General features: G+C 55.4%; 1 protein-coding gene and 1 long non-coding RNA gene across 6 annotated transcripts; both read right to left on the reverse strand.

Annotated features, from left to right (window-relative positions):
• Window positions 1-61: 61 nt before the first annotated feature.
• LOC101953971 (sestrin-3-like) lies at window positions 62-17,230 on the reverse strand. Of its 5 annotated transcripts, XM_005286031.3 has the most exons (10): window positions 17,098-17,221; window positions 9,574-9,673; window positions 7,043-7,246; window positions 6,356-6,538; window positions 5,560-5,793; window positions 5,354-5,465; window positions 4,522-4,640; window positions 3,561-3,751; window positions 2,498-2,642; window positions 62-1,584 (listed from the first exon to the last, which is right to left on the reverse strand). In XM_005286031.3, the coding sequence occupies exons 3-10, from the start codon at window positions 7,235-7,237 to the stop codon at window positions 1,495-1,497; spliced, it is 1,269 nt and encodes a 422-aa protein (XP_005286088.1). In that variant the 5' UTR covers window positions 7,238-7,246; window positions 9,574-9,673; window positions 17,098-17,221; the 3' UTR covers window positions 62-1,494. The 5 variants fall into 5 exon arrangements, with proteins under 5 accessions (XP_005286088.1, XP_005286087.1, XP_005286090.1 ...); XM_005286030.3 differs by lacking the exon at window positions 9,574-9,673 and having other exon boundaries at window positions 17,098-17,230; XM_005286033.5 differs by lacking the exons at window positions 9,574-9,673; window positions 17,098-17,221 and adding an exon at window positions 16,978-17,061.
• LOC135973554 (uncharacterized) lies at window positions 14,458-16,824 on the reverse strand. Its single transcript, XR_010590458.1, has 2 exons — window positions 16,531-16,824; window positions 14,458-16,369 (listed from the first exon to the last, which is right to left on the reverse strand). It is a non-coding gene; the product is annotated as an uncharacterized LOC135973554 (long non-coding RNA).
• Window positions 17,231-20,254: the final 3,024 nt, after the last annotated feature.

Below are 20,254 nucleotides of genomic sequence, written 5' to 3' on the forward strand. Positions count from 1 at the left end.
CACTTGTACAAGGGTTAGCTCTCTGGCCGGGGCAAGTGAAGAGAGATGAGCCAGGTGCAGATTGTGTCAAACATAATTATATTTATAGCAAAAATAGGCTTTCTGTAGCTTAACCAGGCTGACCAAAGCAGCGTGCCTCACACTCGGCTCCCAGCCCCTTCCCCTCCAGACTCCAGTTCCTAGGAAGGTCCCAGCAGTGTCCTCATGCCCCAAAAAGCTCTTTGGAGAAGGAGCCTCTGTACACAGCCCTTACCTGAATCTCCCTCTGAAGCTGAGCCAGCCACTGAGCCACGGCTGGGGACCCAGCACGGCGTGCTCTCCTCCAGCCAGAGCGGTAATGGCTAGGGCAGGTTGTTACTCCTCAGTCCCTCCCGGGGTCACGAAGAGCACTGAAGCATGTGGCTCCCGCCCATGGCAGAGAAGGAGGTGTAGGCCCTGTGCGTGGAGGCTGGTCGGTCAGGAGCTGCTCCAGTCCTAGGGCTGCCATCCCCATAACAGGAGGGGATCGAGGCGGTTTCAGTTGACCTGGCCTGTCAGAGCAAACAGGCCATAGCCCACATGGCAATACTGAGCAGCTAGTGACCCAGCTCATGTTTGGGTACAATGACCCCCCTGTGCTTTCTGTAGAAAGGGGGGGCTCAACAGGAGACCCAGAGGGGGGGATGCAGGTCCCAGAGCCCAGCTCTACAGAAGGGAAACATTCCAAGCAGCCACCCCCAGGAGCGGGAGGACAAGAGCCTGTCCCTGGGACTGGGAGAATACAGCAGGTTGATCACTGCACCTCCTCAGGAGTGCCACAGCTTGACATGTACTCCGCATGGTGCTGCCAGGAGCGTGTGCAGGAGGCTGGTTTCCCTCCAGTTCTGTGCTGGGGATGGGGGAGGATCTGCTCATCTCGGAGAACCTGGGTCATAACCAGTGCTCCTCTGACTAAAGGCGTTTCAGAACACACCCAAAGCCCCCCTACCGATTGTGATGCTCCAGAGCGAGCGTCATCACCCCACAGCCGCTGCGTCCGAACAGCCAGCCCTGCCCAGTGTGATGCTGCTGCAGTGCTGGAAAGGGAGCAAGCTTGCAGCTCTGCCCCAGGGCTGGAACGCACACGGGAGCCGGCACTGGGCTGCGTCCATGGACTGGCTCCCTGTGCCGCCTGGGTGAAGGGCTTCCACTGTGGATGGTTAGAGCCCATCTCTTTGAAGAGAGACATGCCCTCTCCCTGCCCGTCCTTCCCTCCCTGCCCCGAGTCTTTGGGAGTCTGCCATGGACACGTTTGCATCTCCAGCTTCACACCTACATCACAGCAGCACGGAGTTGCCTCACAGCTTGGTAATTGCACATAACAAGGTCACTCATCGTGCCCCATAGAAACAGAACAGTCAAGTACGTTAGAGAAACCCATCGCAGCCAGGTCCAGCCCGATGGTTCAAGTATGGAGTCCATGGAGAGGCAGGGATGCCTGCGCCGCCCCTGCCATAACCCAGCCATCCCTGCTCTCTAGGAGATCATGTACTGGGTAATTGCTTGCAGTGCATACAGGAGCTCAGCTTGCATTCTGGCTTCCAGGATGAGAAGGTTCACATGGACCTGAGGGAGCAAAAGAGGGACTTAGGCTTGGTGCAGTTTGCTTAGCGCAGTGATCTGTGGGCACCAGTCAGGGCAGGTCTAGAGGGGGCAGCCCCAGGTCACTGAGCCCTTCATGCCTAGTGTTTAAATGCTAATGGATTCCTTCTGGCCTGGGCAGGGAGTCAGCCAGCCTGTGTGGAGAGGATGGACTTGCAACGCGAGAGAATGGTTAATCCTGCAGGGTTATGAGCTGCCTGCACTGGAGAAGCTGTGAGAGGGAGGGACATTCAAGTAGATCCAGACCAAGCCCTGTATGGACTTCAAGGTCCTGTGGATTCAACTGTTCCTTATTTGACCACAAGTTCCCTGACTCCCCCAGCCTGCTGTCAGCTCTGCAGGAGCAGCTACAGAGGATGTGGTAGTCAGCGGGCCCGGTCTGCCAGAGCCTCCCATAGAGACTCACTCCAGTGGGAGCGCAGCTACTCCTCACATGCGCCTTGCAAACAGGACTGGCGCGGAGGACAGTTCTGCCCTGCAGGGTAGACATGGACCATATGCAGAGGCATTGCTTCTCCCGCGTTACTACAGCTGTTCACCACTGCACAGCTCAGCACAGGTCACAGTGCAGCGGAGCACAACTAGTGCCCCAAGACTGCTTGCAGCGCCATCAGTGACGAGGCCTCCAAGAGCCTCACTCCCTGATGCCCGGTTCCAGCCCCACAGGAGCACCCAAGTTCTGTGTTCCCTGGATCCTCCCTGACACCTCTTTGGTTTGAAGGAAGGACCTTGTGTGCCAGGCTCTGGTCCCTCCCACCTTTGGGCTCAACCCAACAGCTGCACAAGCTTCCCTTGAAGCACTGCGGGCTCTAAAAACTGGCCAAATAGACTACCTGGAGAGATTAGATGTGCCATGTTCTCCTCTGAGCCCCCGTACCTTTTCACTGTGCTTGAACTGCTTCCAGAACCGGCTGAACATTTCTGGGTTCGTCTTCTCTGGGTAACAAGTCACAGTTTTAATGTAAACTTTGAGCATACGCTCCAGAAAGTGATTCACTTCTGCGTAATCGTAGTCGTCGTACCTGTGGGAAGAGTTCCAGGGCGCATGTGAGAACCAGCTTCCATGTGCCCACCTGCCACAACCTTCTCCAGGATCAGGATAGCAGCCCAGAGGAGCTGGAGTGACCACTTGTATCAGGCCCCTGCTGCTCACTGACAGGGCTGGCTCCAGGCACCAGCTTGCCAAGCAGGTGCTTGGGGCGGCCACTCCGGAGAGGGGCGGCACGTCCAGCTGTTCGGCGGCAATTCGGCGGACGGTCCCTCACTCCTGCTCGGAGCGAAGGACCTCCCGCCGAATTGCCGCCGCAGATCGCGATCGCGGCTTTTTTTTTTTTTGGCGCCGCTTAGGGCAGCAAAAACCCTGGAGCCGGCCCTGCTCACTGATCTGGAGGCACTAGGCTTACATACAGGAGTGGCAGTAGCTGACACACATCTTGGTTCAGGGGCAATGGAAGCTCACTAAAAGTGGGGGGGCCCACTGGTGCCCAAAACATGGCCCCGCCCCCATGTCACCCTTTCTCCCCGCTCCCCACTTGCTCCTCTCCCCCTCCCTCCATCCCTCCCCCCCCGCTGCTCACTCTTACGGCCGGTAAGAAGTGGGAGGGCATAGCAAAACAATTCTGCTGCTACCTAACGTAAGCCATACCTGAGCCACTCCCACAAGACATCCTGAGAAGGGGCTGGGGGGGCACCATGGGCACCCGTGTCATCCCAAAGCTCAGCTACGTTCGAAGGCTCATGTCAACCGATCCCTGTTTAATTCCTCACTGATTCTCTTAACAGTCTGGAAGATGCCCCACAAGGTTGGGGGACAGAGGTAGCTGTAACATCCCCATTTCTCAGGCCAAGCTCCTCTCCCAGATGAATCCCACATATGCTAAGAGTTAGATTTTCTCCAGTGACAACCCCATGTAGGCCTTGCACTGAGACCCCTTGGATACCTGATTCCGAACATGCAGTGGATATAGTTCCAGATGCCCCGTTTGAAGACAGAAGATTCACAGCCTTGCCGCTTGGCCATGGCATTGCTCTGGAGACCGTCAACTGTACGGAACTTCTCATCCAGGAGGTGGCCAACGTCAGAGTAGAGTCTGTTTACCAGCGAGAATCCATGGTCTTCCCAGGAGTAATCCTGCCAAACAGAGCAAGATGCCTTCAGTGCCAGAGGGGGAACTCAGCAGCCCCATGAAATGAGCCAGTGGAAAAGCCACTGAGGCAGAAAGCGGCATTGTGTCCAGGGTGTGGGATATCTTAGACGGGACACGCTCTTGCTGGAATCAGAACAGCAAGAGGCTTCCCTGCTCTGCCAGCAGCCAAACCCTGCCCCCAGTTACACCTGCCTCTAGTGGGGCTGTCCAGGTGCAAGAGAACATCTGATCCTGCTATTGGCACTTTGGCAGCAAAGCTGTTGCTGAACAGAATCTGGCTCCCGCCCCCAGAGCTGTGCTGGATCTGCAACAGCAGAATACTTATTTGTCCCCAAGGTCAGTAGCTCTGACTCCTCTCCCTCCACAACCTGCTTCTGGTAAGATGGGGCATCTTGACCGTCACTTTTCAGAGTAGCAGAGGGGTGGCCGTGTTAGTCTGGATCTGTAAAAAGCAACAGAGAGTCCTGTGGCACCTTTAAGACTAAGGGATGTATTGAAGCATAAGCTTTCGTGGGTGAATGCCCAATACATCTGTTAGTCTTAAAGGTGCCACAGGACTGTTACTTTTCAGAGTGACGCGTGTAGCCCTCTCACTCACGGCCTCCTGTGAATGCTGTTTTAGTATAAGGCATGTGAGCCTAGAGCAGCCGCATGGCACTCTCTCTCACCCTACTTTTGACATGGAACAAAGATCCTGGGCCCAGACTCTACTCCTGCCTTCCAGGGTCACCCCATAAAAGAACAAAACACTCACCTGGACTCTAAATATCTGGGTCTGATCTTCATCTCGCCTGGCAAAGTCCTGGTATCCAAAGTCAGGGTCTTGCACATAGCAGGAGAGATCTGTGGCTCTGACGATTTCCCCATCAAAATCTGAGGAAAAGAGATCCCACCGCCACCCACAGAGGAGATTAGAACAGATCTGCCACAAGTTTATGCTGCTTCTCTGCAGCATCCAGCAGCAAGGGGCATGGTCTCCCTCCAGAGAGATCTCCTGGGGCATGGAATCCCAACTCCCCACAGCATTACTGCCTCTCGAAGCTTCCAGGGCCGGCAAAGTCAATCCCAGCCAAGCGTTCTGGTACATGTTTCATGAGTGTTACATCCCATCTAAGCCATTCTCCCAGGGCAAAACTGATCCTTACAACACTCCCTGGGGCTTTCTTCACTTCTGAAATAGACACATCAATGGCACTTCCCTTCCCTCCCTTGGGGAAAGAGGTCTCTTCAGCATCATTATTTCTCAGGTTCCCTAAAGCCACATTTGTCATTTCCTCTGCTTTTCCTCCTCTCTACAGTCCTGGAAAACATCATCAGTCTTCTCCAATGATCTGGAAGGGTGTGGATTAGCCAGTGTTAAGGACACTAACCCCCAATTCCATACTCCTGTGGCCCCCACTAGATACTCTGCAGTGCAAGGAGCTTGGTGGCAATTCTTTGTGGCACATCCTTCTAGTCCTACAAAGAGAGGAGAGTCCTGGGTGGCACCTGCAGCCTCTACAGGGACAGGCCTAAATTGGTGGCTTGCCCTTCTCCTAGCAGAGACCTCTGGGGTGCCAGATCTCCAGCCTGCCCCTTTGGATTACCTTCCTCTCTGTCTTGTGGTGGTGGCCTCGTTTCCTCTCGGCCCTCAGTCTCCAGGTGGATCCTCTGGATACGTTCCCGGAGCGATTCCAGCTCCACACAGGAATCCAGAGACTGTGGGAAGACAATACACAACTGTTAATCAGCCAGCAGTCCTCGTTCCGCTGGCCCCCTGGCCACTGGGAGAGTTAAATCCTTGGTGGCTCACCCGTTTGCGGTTGATGCGCAGCAATTCCAGATTACAGCTGTTCCCACTGGCGGACTCACAGAAACACTGGTTTCCTGGCAACGTTGACTTCAGTATGCTCCTGCCATCCAGCCACTCCTGCTCACAGCCACAACCAAAGACAAAGCTGGCGAGAGCATGGTAATGCGCCACGAGGACAACAGCGTGGACCAGCTCTGCCAGAGACCAGCTCTGCTCACTGATCTTCAGCAGCTTCTGTGGGGTAGGTCAGACAGAGACGGATATCACAGCAAGAAAACAGACTGGTTACTAGTATCAGGGGGTAGCCATGTTAGTCCGTATCCACAAAAACAATAAGGACTCAGGTGGCACCTTAAAGCCTAACAGATTTATTTGGGCATAAGCTTTCGTGGGTAAAAAAAAAAAAAAAAAACTCACTTCAGATGCATCGAGTGAAAGTTACAGATGCAGGTCTCTCCTGGAATTGACACCTCCTCATCTATTATTGGGAGTGGACTACATCCACCCTGATGAATGGGCCCTATCAACACTGGTTCTCCACTTGTGAAGTACTCCCTTCTCTTCATGTGTCATTATATAATGCCTGCATCTGTAGATGGGGTTACTGTCTGCCCCATCCATCAAGTGACTCACCCAAGGTCTCCTCCCTCTTCATGCCAGGCCCCCTTTTGAAGGAATCTGCAAGGGGGCCGTGCATGATGGAAGGAGTGGGCAGCTCTCAGCCCTATGTTCCCTTCTCATTCCACCCATCAGCCCACACCCAGACTCTTCATATCCACGTCCCACGTGCAGTTACCTCAATGTGTTCCTTGCTGATGAGCCAAGGCCGATGAGCCAGGATCTTGTTGATCTCATTAAGATTGCGGAGTTTGGGGGGGATGAAGTCCAGGCCCCGCAGCCACTGGGGATCTCCCCCCACTCGCAGGAACTGCAGCATGTGCAGATTCACCAGATACCAGCACTGGTGCCGAGCAGCTGCCTGCAAGATCAACTCAGACCCTGAGTGCATGAAGCCCAGCCCTAGCAGCTTCTCCAGAGGACAATGCAGTATCCACAGGGCCAGGGACACCACCCAGGTAACCAGCACGGGCAACTGTCTGAAGACTCCAGCTCAGCATGAAGTCCAAGGCCACCCACCCAAAGAGAACCTTTGGAGCCTGGCTAGGGCCAAGCCACAAAGGATATCCAAGCTCCTGCAGAGGGACGCAAGACACAGAACCTAACTGGGGCCTTCTGCAGGGAGAGGTGACCCCAGACTCTATCAGCACAGAATAATGGTGACCGAGAGCAGAGCTCACCCTTGCCTCCCCCCATCACTGAGCCTTCTATGGAGACGTGGGAGCCACTAGACGCTGGGCACCAGCCAAGCGAAGGACCGAGTGCTCCGGCAGGCTACGTTCAGCCCTGGCAGGCTGTTGCAATAGTGCCAGGAAGGAGGCCTTTACTTCAGCTGCTTTCCCAGAGGTGAGGGTTTGGTACGTACCATGATGGCGATGTAGTGTCTGCAGGCAAATGGCAGTGGGCCGTCCATGTGAAGCAGGTAGTGCTGCATCTTGAGGAAGCTGTCCAGGTACTGCGGGTGGTAGCCCATCTGTTGCGTCACTGCCTCCAGGCGCCCCCGGCTAGCCAGCGCTTTCACAAACAGGAACTGTGGTCGCTCTTGGTCGCTACTGGTCATCTTCACTACCTGAGGGAGAGAGAGCCGCAGTGTTAGAGCGGGCGCACTCCAGCAGGAGCTGCCTTTCACCTGGGGGCTTGGAGTCTGCTGGAGAGCTGAGAGAGGCTGAAATGGTGCTAGTCCCAGCATTGCAGGAGTTGGCCCTCGTAAGCACGCCCAGGGCTAACAGAGCTCAGCAGAAAATGTCACAAGGGGGGAGCTGAGGTTCCCTTGTTTCAGCGCAGATTCTTCCTCTACGGCCCTCGACCCAAGCCCACTAAAGGGAAGGCCAGAAGTTTGGCCAACAGCCATTTCTCTGGTCGGAGACTGCCACGCCGGGTTTGGGGATCCAAGCAAGGCTGAAAGAGGAGGCCGATACTGGCTGCAAAGGGGGGAAGCTTGTTTGTAAGAGGCAGGCAGGCCTTAACCCTTTTGTTAAACTGGAAGCTGCCTGAGTCATATCCAGTTAGTGTGTGGCGCAATCTCCCCACTGGAACAGCTGGAAGCACCACTGCTCGGGGTCGAATAGTGGATGAAGCGCTGGAGAACAGGCGTAATCTTGCATCTGCCCCATGGGGCTGGAACAAGAGTGATTCAATAGGGCTTTTCCATTTCAGTGCGCAAGGCCTTCATCCCTACTCAGAAAGCGCTCTCAAAATCTTGGAAGCAGCACTCCTGTGCCAGTCTGGCTTTCTAGGGATGGCTAGTGCCGCTAGGCCTCCAGCCTGTGTCAGGAGAACGGGAGCACCTGTGCAGCCAACAGTGCCATTCAAGAGCAGTGAGTCAGCTCCTTTTGAGAAGAATGCTGGAGGCAGGGAATAGCCAGTAGCCCAGAACTGGTGGGAGGGCCCACACCTCCTCAGAGCAGCGGTGTCTTAGGATTTCCCTTCCCTGCAGGGGAACGTGGCCACAGGCAGTTTGCACAGAAGCCAGTGCCCAGCTGTATCATTCCAATTGTACGGGAGAAGGTCAGGGACTACAGGGCAATGCACATGAACCCTCATTATCCTCTTACAGCAAGTGCTTCTGACTAAAGGTTTCAGAGTAGCAGCCGTGTTAGTCTGTATCCACAAAAAGAAGAACAGGAGTACTTGTGGCACCTTAGAGACTAACAAATTTATTAGAGCATAAGCTTTCGTGGACTACAGCCCACTTCTTCGGATGCATATAGAATGGAACATATATTGAGGAGATATATATACACACATACAGAGAGCATAAACAGGTGGGAGTTGTCTTACCAACTCTGAGAGGCCAATTAAGAGAAAAAAAAAAAACTTTTGAAGTGATAATCAAGATAGCCCAGTACAGACCGTTTGATAAGAAGAGTGAGCATACTTACAAGGGGAGATAGATTTTTTTTTTCCCCTTGTAAGTATGCTCACTCTTCTTATCAAACGGTCTGTACTGGGCTATCTTGATTATCACTTCAAAAGTTTTTTTTTTTTTTCTCTTAATTAATTGGCCTCTCAGAGTTGGTAAGACAACTCCCACCTGTTTATGCTCTCTGTATGTGTGTATATATATCTCCTCAATATATGTTCCATTCTATATGCATCCGAAGAAGTGGGCTGTAGTCCACGAAAGCTTATGCTCTAATAAATTTGTTAGTCTCTAAGGTGCCACAAGTACTCCTGTTCTTCTTTCTGACTAAAGGTTTCTTTCTTATGTACCTGTTACCATAGCATCTGGGCACCGTGGTCACTCACCCCCAACAAGCGAGAGGCACAACTACTTTTACTGTGGGTGTCTGAAGACAGGCATAACCTCTCGCCTTATTTAGTTAGCAATGAAGCACTCCTCCCCCAGTCACCCCCTTCTGCAAGCCCCCTTGGCTACATGCAGCAACAGGACCCATTAGGGAGTTTAAAGAGGAAGCCAATCCTCAACCAGAACCTGCCTGAGAGCTGGCTCTTTTGGCAAGACCATGCAGTGAAGAGGTCAACACTGAGATGTTTCCCCCCCCAGCCCTCTCCTGCAAAACTGTGAGCTCACACTCACTCAGCTCATAGTGCTAGTTAGCTCTGGGCAGCCCCTTCCCCACCAAGGCCGCTACAGACCGTGGAGTTCTTCTCTCCAGCCAGGAGCTGAAGCCTCAGGAAGGCCAACACACACTCCTGGTCCTTACAAGGACGGTGCGTGACCAGAACAGAAGAAAGCAACAGAGGATGTACATGCTAGACAAAGAAAGCAGGCACTTGCCCCCTCCCCCAACTCCCAGCTCCCTCTGGTCTTCACAAGTCGTTTGGCATGAAGACCATCTGAGGACTGGTTTGTTCCCTTCTGCTTACAGAGCCAGTCCCAGGCCAGCCACGGGAGGAGCAGCAATGCCGAGGGGCCCAAGCAGTGGTTCTAACCTGTTGGTCAGAGGCACGTTTCCAGCTTGTGCTGAGCGTCAGGGCTCCTGGAGGTGGGAGGATTGGGTCCTACACAGGAATCCAGGCAGCACACTCTCAGCTGCAGCAAACCAAGAGTACAAGCTTGTTACCTATCCTAGGTAGATACTAGCCCGGAGAAGACAGGCCTATCTGTGTCGTCCAGTACAGGGGCACTGCAGAAAAGTTAGTTCTCTCCCCCTCCTGGTGCTACATTAGCCTCTTCCCTAAGCAGTTTATTCTACTCTCTCGCTGCCCCCACGTCAGCTAGAAGCTCACGGGACAGCAGCTGCTCCCCGATCGCAAACTGGCACTGCTGGGCAGGTACAGACAGCAAGCGCTTTTCTGCCAACAGTCAGCGGTATTCTCAGCTGTAGGCCCCACGGAAAGGGGATCAATACGTCAGCACCATTTGGGGTTGGTAGGCCAGAGCTCTTAGAGTGATACTGCAGTGAGTGCCTGAAGTTAGCCAAGTGAACCCAGCATGCCATTGAATACTGACCATTTTCTAGCTAGCCTGTGTGTCTTTAGCCCTGGGGCTAATGAGATTAAAGACCTTAAAAATTCTGTCATTCCAGCTTCCACCTTGCTTTCCCTTCCCGCCCTTAACTCCCACCCAGTTTTAGCAGCCACTGTTTCAGCCACCAGTAGATCTACAAACTTGTGCTTGTCCAAAAACTTGGAATGTAGCTTCTAAGTGATCTAGAAGGTTATTATTTAACTGTTAGAGTGACAGCAATATTGAGGGATGGAAGAGCCAGACTGCATCAGCAACCAGTCACCTAACTGAACTCTCTTTCCATTAGCTCATTTATCTGTACTTTAATATTGCAAGACTCAATAGCGACAAAAGCTTAAGTGAAAATTCATTTGCGCCTTTGCTGTAGATCCTTCTCCCAGTGAAGCCCATAATCCTGCCAGTCCTGCCCTTTTGGGGCGACAAGACGACAAGCTCAATCTCTTTGAGGGCAGGGGGAGCACTACCCACTTGCAAATACCTTTGCAACAACGTCTGAGCCCAGTTTTGCGCCATTGCCCGCAGCAGGGTTGCGGGGGGACAAACGCCCTCAGTGGATATAAATAAGGTGCCTGGCTCATCTGGTCAGTGTGCAGCAGGGGAGAACAAGCCAGAAATCTGTGCTGAGTCTTCTGGGTGCGCGCACTCCCCAGACAAGGGGAATTCTGTCTCCTTAGGGGAGGAAGGCCAGCTTTGCCAGGCAGTTATGGGATCAAATAATATATGTTGACTCTTTCAGAGTCCTGTGAAACTCTGCAGCTACCTGAGACAAGCTCTGGCTGTATCCTCCTGGGAAGAGATCCAAACGGGACCAGGAATTTCCAGTCCCACACAAAGGCCTAGGAAAGTATCGGGCTGTTGCCCCAGCTATCGCTGTGAGTTATCCTATTGTTCCAGCTGCTGCTGCAAGCTGCCAGACCGCGCCACTCCTCAGCAGCTCCCCAGAGCAGCTGGCCCAGGGGGGATGAGGCCCATCAGCCTAGATAGGGGAGAATAAGCCACCAGTAAGGGGGCTCTTTGCCCAGCATTTACTTCTCTCTAGCCGCTGGGCAACTATCCACAATGACTCCCAAGAGCTCTTTGAGTGGTTCTCTCCTGCTCCGTAACCCTGCCTCAGTGAGTTCGGGGTCCCCTGTAGCAGGGATTCCCACAAGCCACTGCAGTGGTAGCCAGGCTCAGGGCAGAGGAAAGAGGTGCATCACATTTTAATCACTGCTCTTGTAAAAATCCACAGTGCCCCTTCAGGGTGCTGAGGGCCATTGACCCAAACAGTAAACCAGGAGTAGGCAACCTATGGCACGTGTGCCGAAGGCGGCATGTGAGCTGGTTTTCAGTGGCACTCACACTGCCCGGGTCCTGGCGACCGGTCCGGGGGGCTCTGCATTTTAATTTAATTGTAAATGAAGCTTCTTAAACATTTTAAAAACCTTATTTACTTTACATACGATAGTTTAGTTATATTTTCTATAAGTCTATAATGAGACCTTCTAAAAACATTAAAATGTATGACTGGCACTCGAAACCTTAAATTAGAGTGAATAAGTGAAGACTCGGCACATCACTGCTGTAAACCCTGCATATGACGGAAACCACTTCACACCAGGGGTGCAGCAGCCCCCCAGCATCCCTGGGCTCCTTAGATCTGGCCTCTGGTGGGGAACAATGGCAACACCACAGGCCCAGCAAATTATTTCACTCGGGGGGGGACACTGCAGTGCATGTGCAGCTTTGGAGCCCGCTTTTGCCTGTGCATTGGAAGAAATCTAGTCACTGCTGGAGCTTCAATTCAGCTTGCCCTAGAGCCGCAAACCAGACTTCACTTTGAACAGTGGGACTTTTGAGAGGCTATTCGAAGACAGTAATGATCAGAAAAGTGAGTAAGCAGAAATACCCCCAGCTTGCTCAACATGCCTTCTCCCGGCACATCTCCAGGTCCTCCCACACTCCAAAAAACAACCTGTCAGCAAACATGTTTTTGCTCCTTTTAGAAATGCAGAAGTCAGTGGGGCCGCAGGCAGGCAAGGCAGATTCTATTCGGTGTTATCCATCAGTGCCCTTGGCTCAGTTCCAATACCGGTTAGTTGTGATCCTGCAAGAGGCAGGAGAAGCTGCCTGGATTGTCTGTGAAGCTGGCCTGGGTGGTATTCTAGGAAGTAGTCCTGGGGCTTGTAAATGAAGCCAGTCTGACAGTCAGAAAGTGGTTGCCATTAAAATCTTTTACTAGTCTGCCTTTGCATTCCCTTCCTTTCTGGGCAGAGGATTTTGCATACAGTGGCAACCCTAAGTACAAACAGCCCCAACCACAGCATGCAGCAGTCTCTCTCATTGGGCCGTTCTGGGGCTTTACTGACTAAAACACTCCCAAGCACGTGGGTAATTATAGCATGGGGCAGATGTGACGGAGGGGCAATTATCCCTTCTCTACTCCCTCTGCTTCTACTGGGTGCAGAAGGAAACTGCTTCCAACTGGAGATCCTAATTCCCAGACGCCTTGCTGCGCATCCTTCCCAGGATACTCCAGTGTCCCAGCCCTCTCCAATGGGGCCTTCCTCATCGCCTCTTCCCGGATACCTCATCCATTCTCCGGCTTCAGTTTCGCTCTCTAATCCGGTCCGGCCCCTCTATGCAAGTCTGGACTTGAGATGGTCTTTGCGAATGGCCTTCTCCCAGCACCAGCTCATACTCAGCATAGAAACAAGAGCTCCTCATCTCCCCCCCCGCTCCCAACAGCACTGTCAGCATGTCCCAGACACTCACCCATGCTTTCAGTTGATTCTCCCCATCAGCTCCAAAATCCATCTCTTTCCTCTCTACCCTCGCTCCCAAACCCTGTCCCATCCAGCTACTTTAGCTTTCCCCGAGTCTCACACCGGCATTCCAGCTGGAGTTCTCTCCCCGACCCCCACCTTGGATTCTCTTCACCATCTGTGTCACATTTCAACTCCGCATTCCCACCTTCAGGGACCTGCACAACTCCACCCCACCTTCATCTTTGGCCTGGCTGCCACCTTCCCGATTCAGGCACGAAGGTCAAACTCTACCTTTTCTCATGCTGCGCCCTACATGGGAAACATCCTCCCAATCCCATGGCCACCCTCCTCAGAGCTCATTTATTAGCCAACCTTACTCATTACATTCTTGTCCAATCCAAAACCCAAGGTGGAGCCACCAAGATGTGCAAATAATGGTGGCTGTGTGAACTCTCTGGGTTGGTTACCGCCAGCTGCACTCTGGAGAAATTTACTGTTAGCTCCTCAGGCTAGGTTGCATGCAAGCACACCTGGGACACAGGATAAATAAAAGGTAGGAACCCCACAACCCTGCCCAAGGGCACCTCCCTGACATTCCCAGAAGAAATCTTTTGCTAAAGCCAGACCAGAGGACGTTCCAAAATTGTACTCCCCTTTGATAGGCTGACAAGTGCCTGATCCAAGAGCCTGGGGTTCTCACATTAGTTCAAAGGCTGAATGCTAATTGACATTCTGCTCCCTGCTAGAGTACATCACTCTGAACACCAGATGCTTTCCAGTTTTATAGACTGTAAGCTCCTCAGGACAGGGGCTGAGTTTTGTCCAGTCCCCAGATGCCACTTCATTTGAATTCACCACATCTCTGCCTTCTGTTCCTGGGGCCAGAGTCCTGCCAAGGCAGGTGCTGACCAACATGGAAATGTACAAAGCAGCCAAAGCCTTCCTGTTCCACACTAGGGGAGGTCGGCCAATCAACAGCTGAGCCAAGCGGCACTGACCAATCCTCTGTGAACAGGATGCATGCAAGGAAGAGTCAAGCCAGCTGCCTGCCCAGCTCACAGCTCCAAAACTGAGAGGGAGAAAAGAGACTTTTCAGAGCATCTACCACACAGACTAGAAGAGGGGCTGATGAGCCATGGGATTCCCATAGGATAGCCACAATGCCCAGTGCACATAGCCTTGAATTCCTCAGTCATCAATACAGGGGAGCATTTAAACAGTGACCTAGAGGCTTTTCAATCTTCCAGGAGTCAGTGTCCCTTGGCAGTGCCGTGCCACCCTGAAGGTGCCGGGAGGATGGCAGTTCGGGGATGCAGCAGGTTTGAGGACAGCAGCAGCAGCTTGAAGCGTCTCCCCCGGCCCTGGGGAGGATGTGCAGGTGTTCTGGTGTAAGGCGTACATGCCAAGGCTCTCCTGATTCAGTTCACTATTTCAAACCTTAAATGGCTTTTCCTGCAGTTCTTTGAGACGCTCCTGTTCCCCTTTACTGCCCAGCAGCTCTCTGTACCAGAGACAGCGAGGAGCAACAGTGCAAAATTACCCAGCTCCACACCGCTAGGTGGGCCTTTCCCTCTCCTCCCCCCAACTTCCCCTTTCTTAAGCTCTGGCACAAAAGAGTCGGCTTTGGTGCATTTTTAGCCTGGTGACAATGCTATGGCCCCACTTCCCAGGCTCAGAGGCCATAATCCCAAGCACTGCACTTGCAGCTTGGCCCCTGCATTGCTGCCTTTAGTCCCTTCCCACTAGCTCCAGGGCTGAGCTCCCAAAGCCAGAGCGGAGTTCTGGCTCAGCCGAAAGCAGAGTGATGTCATTCGTCAGCAGGAGAAGCAGCATGCAGAGCAGCACATGCTGCAGCAAACCGCTCTCGCTCCCTTTCTAGGGGTCTGCGCTTTCTGCTCGGCTCCTGACCCCCTGGACTCCGAGAAGCGCCCAGCCCGCCCCTGGAGGTTTGGAAGTCACCCGGAGCTATTCAGACACTCCCCACAAGTTCCCATTTGAAGAAGCCTGTGGAGCCTGGTAATTGTACATTAATTAAACCTAAATCAACTCATGTCCATCTTCCCAGGGTGTCATGTCCAAGAGCAGGCATAGGAAGCCAGGGCAAAAGGGATTTGTTCTCTTCTCCCCACATCAGGCACACTGCCAGGATTAGGGAGCGCCCTGGCTGCTGAAAAGCCTGTAAGCTCTGTTCAGGTACTGCGGGCCTCTTGGGAGTGTGCGACACTTCACACCCACTTCACCAGGGGACCCAGCACAGGGGTGATGAGGGGTAAATAACTGTCTGCAGAGAGCACTCACTGAACCGCCCAACAATGCATGTCGGGGCAGAGCGTGTTCTGCACCTGTCCTGTTGGTACTAAGGTGAAGTCCTCCTCCCCCCATGGCTCCAGTGAGAGAGAATTCCACAGCCCAGGACTCCAGAAACCCCACGTCATACAAGTGGCTCTGGAGACGCTTTCATCTCCCCACTTCTCTCCCTGGCTCTTTGGTATCCCAAATTCCCAGATCCATTAACCATGCGTAGCAATTTCAGTCTACCAGGAGTGGCTGCAGGCTCTCTGGTAGAGCCTTTCCAGTGTCAGGGAGTAACTCTAGAAGCGACCCCACTAGATGCCCAAGGTACTGGGGAGAAGGCTGATTCACTGACCAGTAAGCAGGCAGAAGACCGGACCCAGACTCGCTGTTCTGAAGCAGCAGAGTCCAGCTCTAGGCTAGTGCACCGCAGGGCCCACTTGGTACCAATAGAAACGTTCCGCAGGACACAGCCCCGGGACACAGCACACACGTGGGCTGCTGTCAGGACTAGGCAACAGGGCAGGCTCCGTGGCTCAGGGCAAGTCCAGCGTGGGGCACTGGAGATCTGCGAGGGGGCCGGCGCACTTTAATCTGAAGGCTGGAGGCGACTCCGGGGAGCCAGGCACTGGGAGAGCTCCAGCAAGGCCGCCCTGCGCTAGGGCCAGTCCCCGGGACTCCCCCGGAGCAGCGGAGGGAAGCGAGCAGGTCCCCGGCCCCTGCCCGGCCGAGCGCCCGGCCGCTCCATTGTCTCGCTCCAGCCGCAGCGCCGGCGCAGCGCCCCCGGCGGGCAGCCGGGACAGTGCGGCAGGAAAGGAGAAAAACAACTTTGATTGGCAGTGATGGGGAGGACTCGCATCAGCATCCCAGGACAAAGAACCTGCCCCGGGCTCGGGAGATGCTCCTGCCCCGGCACCTGCAGCGGGGCGGCTCGTGCGCCCGGCGCGGGACCGCTGCGGAGCGAAGCCGTGCGGCGAGGAGAGGACACGGTCCCCGGTGGCCAGCGCCCCCCAGGGCCAAGTGCCCGCGGCCGCTTCCAGGCTCCGTCCCCAACTTTCCCGGGGCCAGCGGCTGGGCGCAGACTCCCGCACCGCCGGGACAGGGGCCGATTAGCGGGAGACGCGGGCGGGGGCCACCGCAGGCCGGAAGGTCTCCACAGCTCTGCGCGCAGCGGGACGGGGGGCCCCGAACTGGGACGGGAGGTCACCCGCGTCCTCACCTGGCCCTGCAGCCGCTGGCTTCCGCGGGGGGGGGGGGGGGCGGGCACTGGGGTTCACCTGGCCCTGCAGCCACTGGCTTCCGCGGGGGGGGGAGGGCGGCACTGGGGTTCACCTGGCCCTGCAGTCACTGGCTTCCGGGGGGGGCGGCACTGGGGTTCACCTGGCCCTGCACCCGCTGGCACTGGTTACCGCGGGGGCGGGCACTGGGGTTCACCTGGCCCTGCAGCCACTGGCTTCCGCGGGGGGGGGGCGGCACTGGGGTTCACCTGGCCCTGCAGTCACTGGCTTCCGCGGGGGGGGGGCGGCACTGGGGTTCACCTGGCCCTGCACCCGCTGGCACTGGTTACCGCGGGGGCGGGCACTGGGGTTCACCTGGCCCTGCAGCCACTGGCTTCCGCGGGGGGGCGGCACTGGGGGCACTGGGGTTCACCTGGCCCTGCAGCCACTGGCTTCCGCGGGGGGGGGGGGCACTGGCGCTCACCTGGCCCTGCAGCCGCTGGCCCTGGTTTCGGGGGGGGGGCGGCACAGGGGACACTGGCGCTCGCCTGGCCCTGCAGCCACTGGCACTGGTTTCCGCGGGGGGGGCACTGGGGGCACTGGCGTTCACCTGGCCCTGCAGCCGCTGGCACTGGTGTCCGCGGGGGGGGGGCACTGGGGGCACTGGCGCTCACCTGGCCCTGCAGCCACTGGCTTCCGCGGGGGGGGCACTGGGGGCACTGGCGCTCACCTGGCCCTGCAGCCGCTGGCACTGGTTTCCGCGGGGGCGCTCCGTGCTCGGGGGACACAGGATCATGGTTAGCTGCCTGACGGTACCGGCCTGCTCCAGCCGCCTGCCCAGGGAAACTGCAAGCCGGGGCAGAGCGAGGAGCTGGAGCCCGAAGGGGGCGTGCCCGGTTTACAACAGCGACCAATCGCTGTGGAGATAGGCGAGGACTCTGTAAACCTTCAGCCAATCCGAGCCAAGGGGCTGGAGTCCGGCCGGGAGGGGGCGGTGGCTTGCCGGACCACGTGGACGAGGGTGGAAAGTTACCTGCCTGTCAAGGGATGTAGTCCCGCCCACTCCCGGGGAAAGGGCGGGGCCTCGCGCTTTGGGCAGGCAGCGGAGCCTTTTCTCCTGGTCCCGCCCCGGATCGGAAGCGGCGGCCTGAGCCCGCAGACTGTGCCCTGGCGGCTGCTGCTCGCGGCGGCTGGGCTCGGGCCAGTCTCCTGCCGGGAGCCGGCCCTGGAGCTGGTGGGGGGAGAAGCTGGAGCAGCTGCGAGCCCCCTGCTCCTACCCTCTCCAGCAGCCTGGGGTGCGGGCTGCAGCCCGGTGCCCCTGGGCTGATGGACGCAGGGCCGGCTCCAGGCACCAGCTAAAGAAGCAGGGGCTTGGGGCGGCCAGTACCAAGGGGCAGCACTCTGGCAGCTATTGGGGCGGCACGTCCGGGTCTTCGGCGGCAATTCGGCGGTGGGTCCCTCAGTCCCTCCCAGAGCGAAGGACCTGCCGCTGAATTGCTGCTGAAAAGGAGCGGCGCGATCGCGCTGCCACGGCGCGTTTATTTTTTTTTTTTCCCGCTTGGGGCGGCAGAAAACCTGGGGCCGGCCCTGGATGGACGGCCAGCGCTTGTTCCCCTACAGCAGCCAGACAAGGCAGGAGCTGTGCATCATCAGGCCACTTGCCAGCCCAGCAACTTCCAGACTGGCTTTGGTGGTGCCCCAGGGAAGGGCTGGGTGCTGCGCCCAGCTCCTGGTGCCATGCAAGGAACAGCTGACATGGCCTCTCCTCCCTTTTCTCTCTGGTTTCTCTCCCTTCAGGCAGTCAATTTTATTCTCCTTGTTTGTCTTTCTTGCAGACTCTCCTCACCCCCATCTTGACTATTCGGTTGGGCGTTTACCATCTCATTCCCTCTCCCTGCTCCCACCCCGCGAAGGCTGAGCTAAGAGCTGCGGGAGCAAAGAAGAGGTGCTAGGGCTGGCAGGCTGCTGGCTGGGCTGGCAGCCGGTCCACGTGGGCTGTGGTTACAGCTTACTGCATTAGTGGCTGTACTCGGGGGAAGGTGAGTGGCTTCCTTGGAGTTACTTGCAGATGTGGCAGCAGGTTTGCAATGTAGGAGGGAGGGTGTAGCTGGATGTGTATAGCCGTCCCACCAGTATGGATCGTCTCTGCTCTGTGCCCCCATGAACTGTGGGCCCAGCCCCCACGAAGAGAAACATTGTACTAGCAGAGGCTGATCTAAAAGATGGAACCTCCAAGCACTGGGGTAGAAAGACCACTAGCTTCTGCCCTTCCCCCAGCAGCTGGTGGCAAGGAGCTAGGCTTCTCAGCTGGACCTTGCCCCAGCCCTCACCAGTGGAGACCCTAGCCTCCTCTTTCCATTTCTGCCTCTGGCTAGTAGGTTCATTCCTTCATATGGCAGGTGTCTTCTCAAGTCCTTACACTAGTCAGTAGTAATAAGCTGTATTACTAAGCACACCTTGTCCGTGGCATCTAAGAAGAAACCACTAAGAAAAAATGGTCTTGCTTTGCGCTTGGACCCCATGGGTGTGTGTGAGCTTGTGTGGTCTGTCGAGTTCAGACTGTACACTCCTGGGGTCAGGCATGATGTGTCCCGCTAGGTCTAGGACCTGTCAGAGGACTTGGGAGGGCATCAGTAAATAAACAAACAAACCATGTTTCTCCTCTGTAAAATTGGGACAATAACATTTCTTCCCTTCCTTCCACAACAGACTGAGGACTCATTAGTTAATGTCGTCAAGGATTCTGAAAATTTAAGCCCCATACCAAAGAGATATTTATTGTTGATTTTTTTTATATCCAGGGGTATCTTCCCCAAACACTGAAATGCAGTTAGCTGTGTGGTGGAAGGAGACAGCTGTGTAGTAGTCACAGCAATACCCCTCAACTTGCCAAGGCCCAAATGCAGGACGCACTGTGTGAGGAAGGCCCAAATCAAGGGACACAACACGGTCTCCGGGAAAGCTTCAAGGGGAATGTGCTAGAGGAGTGTGCTAAAGTACAGAAAAGGGGGTGTGGAACCCTTGTCTTTGAACGCTTATGACCGAAACGAAAGGGGAAACGCCTGCAGGAGGAACAGCAGTAGATGTACTGTGGAACAGCCTTTGTTTAAACGTTCTTCATAGTATTCAAACACTATGTACAGTATTTTCTACTAGTTGCCCTGTGCTTAGTGTGCATTAAGTGTTTGTTTTACTCAGAGAGCCTATGGTGCGCTCTCTTTGAAATGGACTCCGGATTGTTACCGTCCATTTCTCTGGGCTTTGCATACAACAGCCCTGAGGTTTACCTGTATGTGCTGCTTTCTGAACAGGCAGAACTCTGGCCTGAGCTTCAGCACAGAGGAAAGCCGAGGTGCAGGGGAGTGTAGAGTTATTCAGTGTTGTCTGAGCATCCCCTACTCACCCTTACACTTGTGCCCCCAGGGTGGGGAGACTGTGTCCTCTCAGGGGACCGAAGGCTGGTGGAACCATTCCCTGGGGTGGAAAGGGGAGGAGCCAGGCACAAGAGTCAGCCGTGAAAACCAGATCCTGGGCTTTTTGTGAGGCCAGGGTAGGAAGGGCTGAATGCAGCATGCCAGGGCTCACGGCTCCTTGCACCTCAGGACTAGCAACTTGAGAAGCAAAGAGCCCCCCAAGCCCCACCCTGCCTGGCTCCCTCTGTGGGTTTTCTGTCCTCCTTGATGGGAATTGACCCTACGTCCATGTCCGTGTTTTGCCCCCTGCCCCCTGTGCTGGAATTTGTCCCTTCACAGCAGCAGCAGCAGAAACTCATTCCCAGGCAGCTGGTGGCCAGGGTGCCATTCACAGAGCACACAGCTCCCTGTGCAGGCAGAGGGCAGGATGGGGACTCTGGCGGGAGGTGATAGCTGCCTTTGGGCTGACGGCTC

Source organism: Chrysemys picta, chromosome 9, assembly GCF_011386835.1.
Source record: "Chrysemys picta bellii isolate R12L10 chromosome 9, ASM1138683v2, whole genome shotgun sequence".
NCBI lineage: Eukaryota > Metazoa > Chordata > Testudines > Emydidae > Chrysemys > Chrysemys picta.

Coding starts and splice junctions, on each gene's coding strand:
- LOC101953971 (XM_005286030.3), bottom strand. CDS start 17,163: ATGATCCTGTGTCCCCCGAGCACGGAGCGCCCCCGCGGAAACCAGTGC. Junction 7,247..17,097: donor GCCAGCGGCTGCAGGGCCAG/GTGAGCGCCAGT, acceptor TCTCTCCCTCAG/GTAGTGAAGATGACCAGTAG. Junction 3,752..4,521: donor CCCAGATATTTAGAGTCCAG/GTGAGTGTTTTG, acceptor TCTGTTTGGCAG/GATTACTCCTGGGAAGACCA.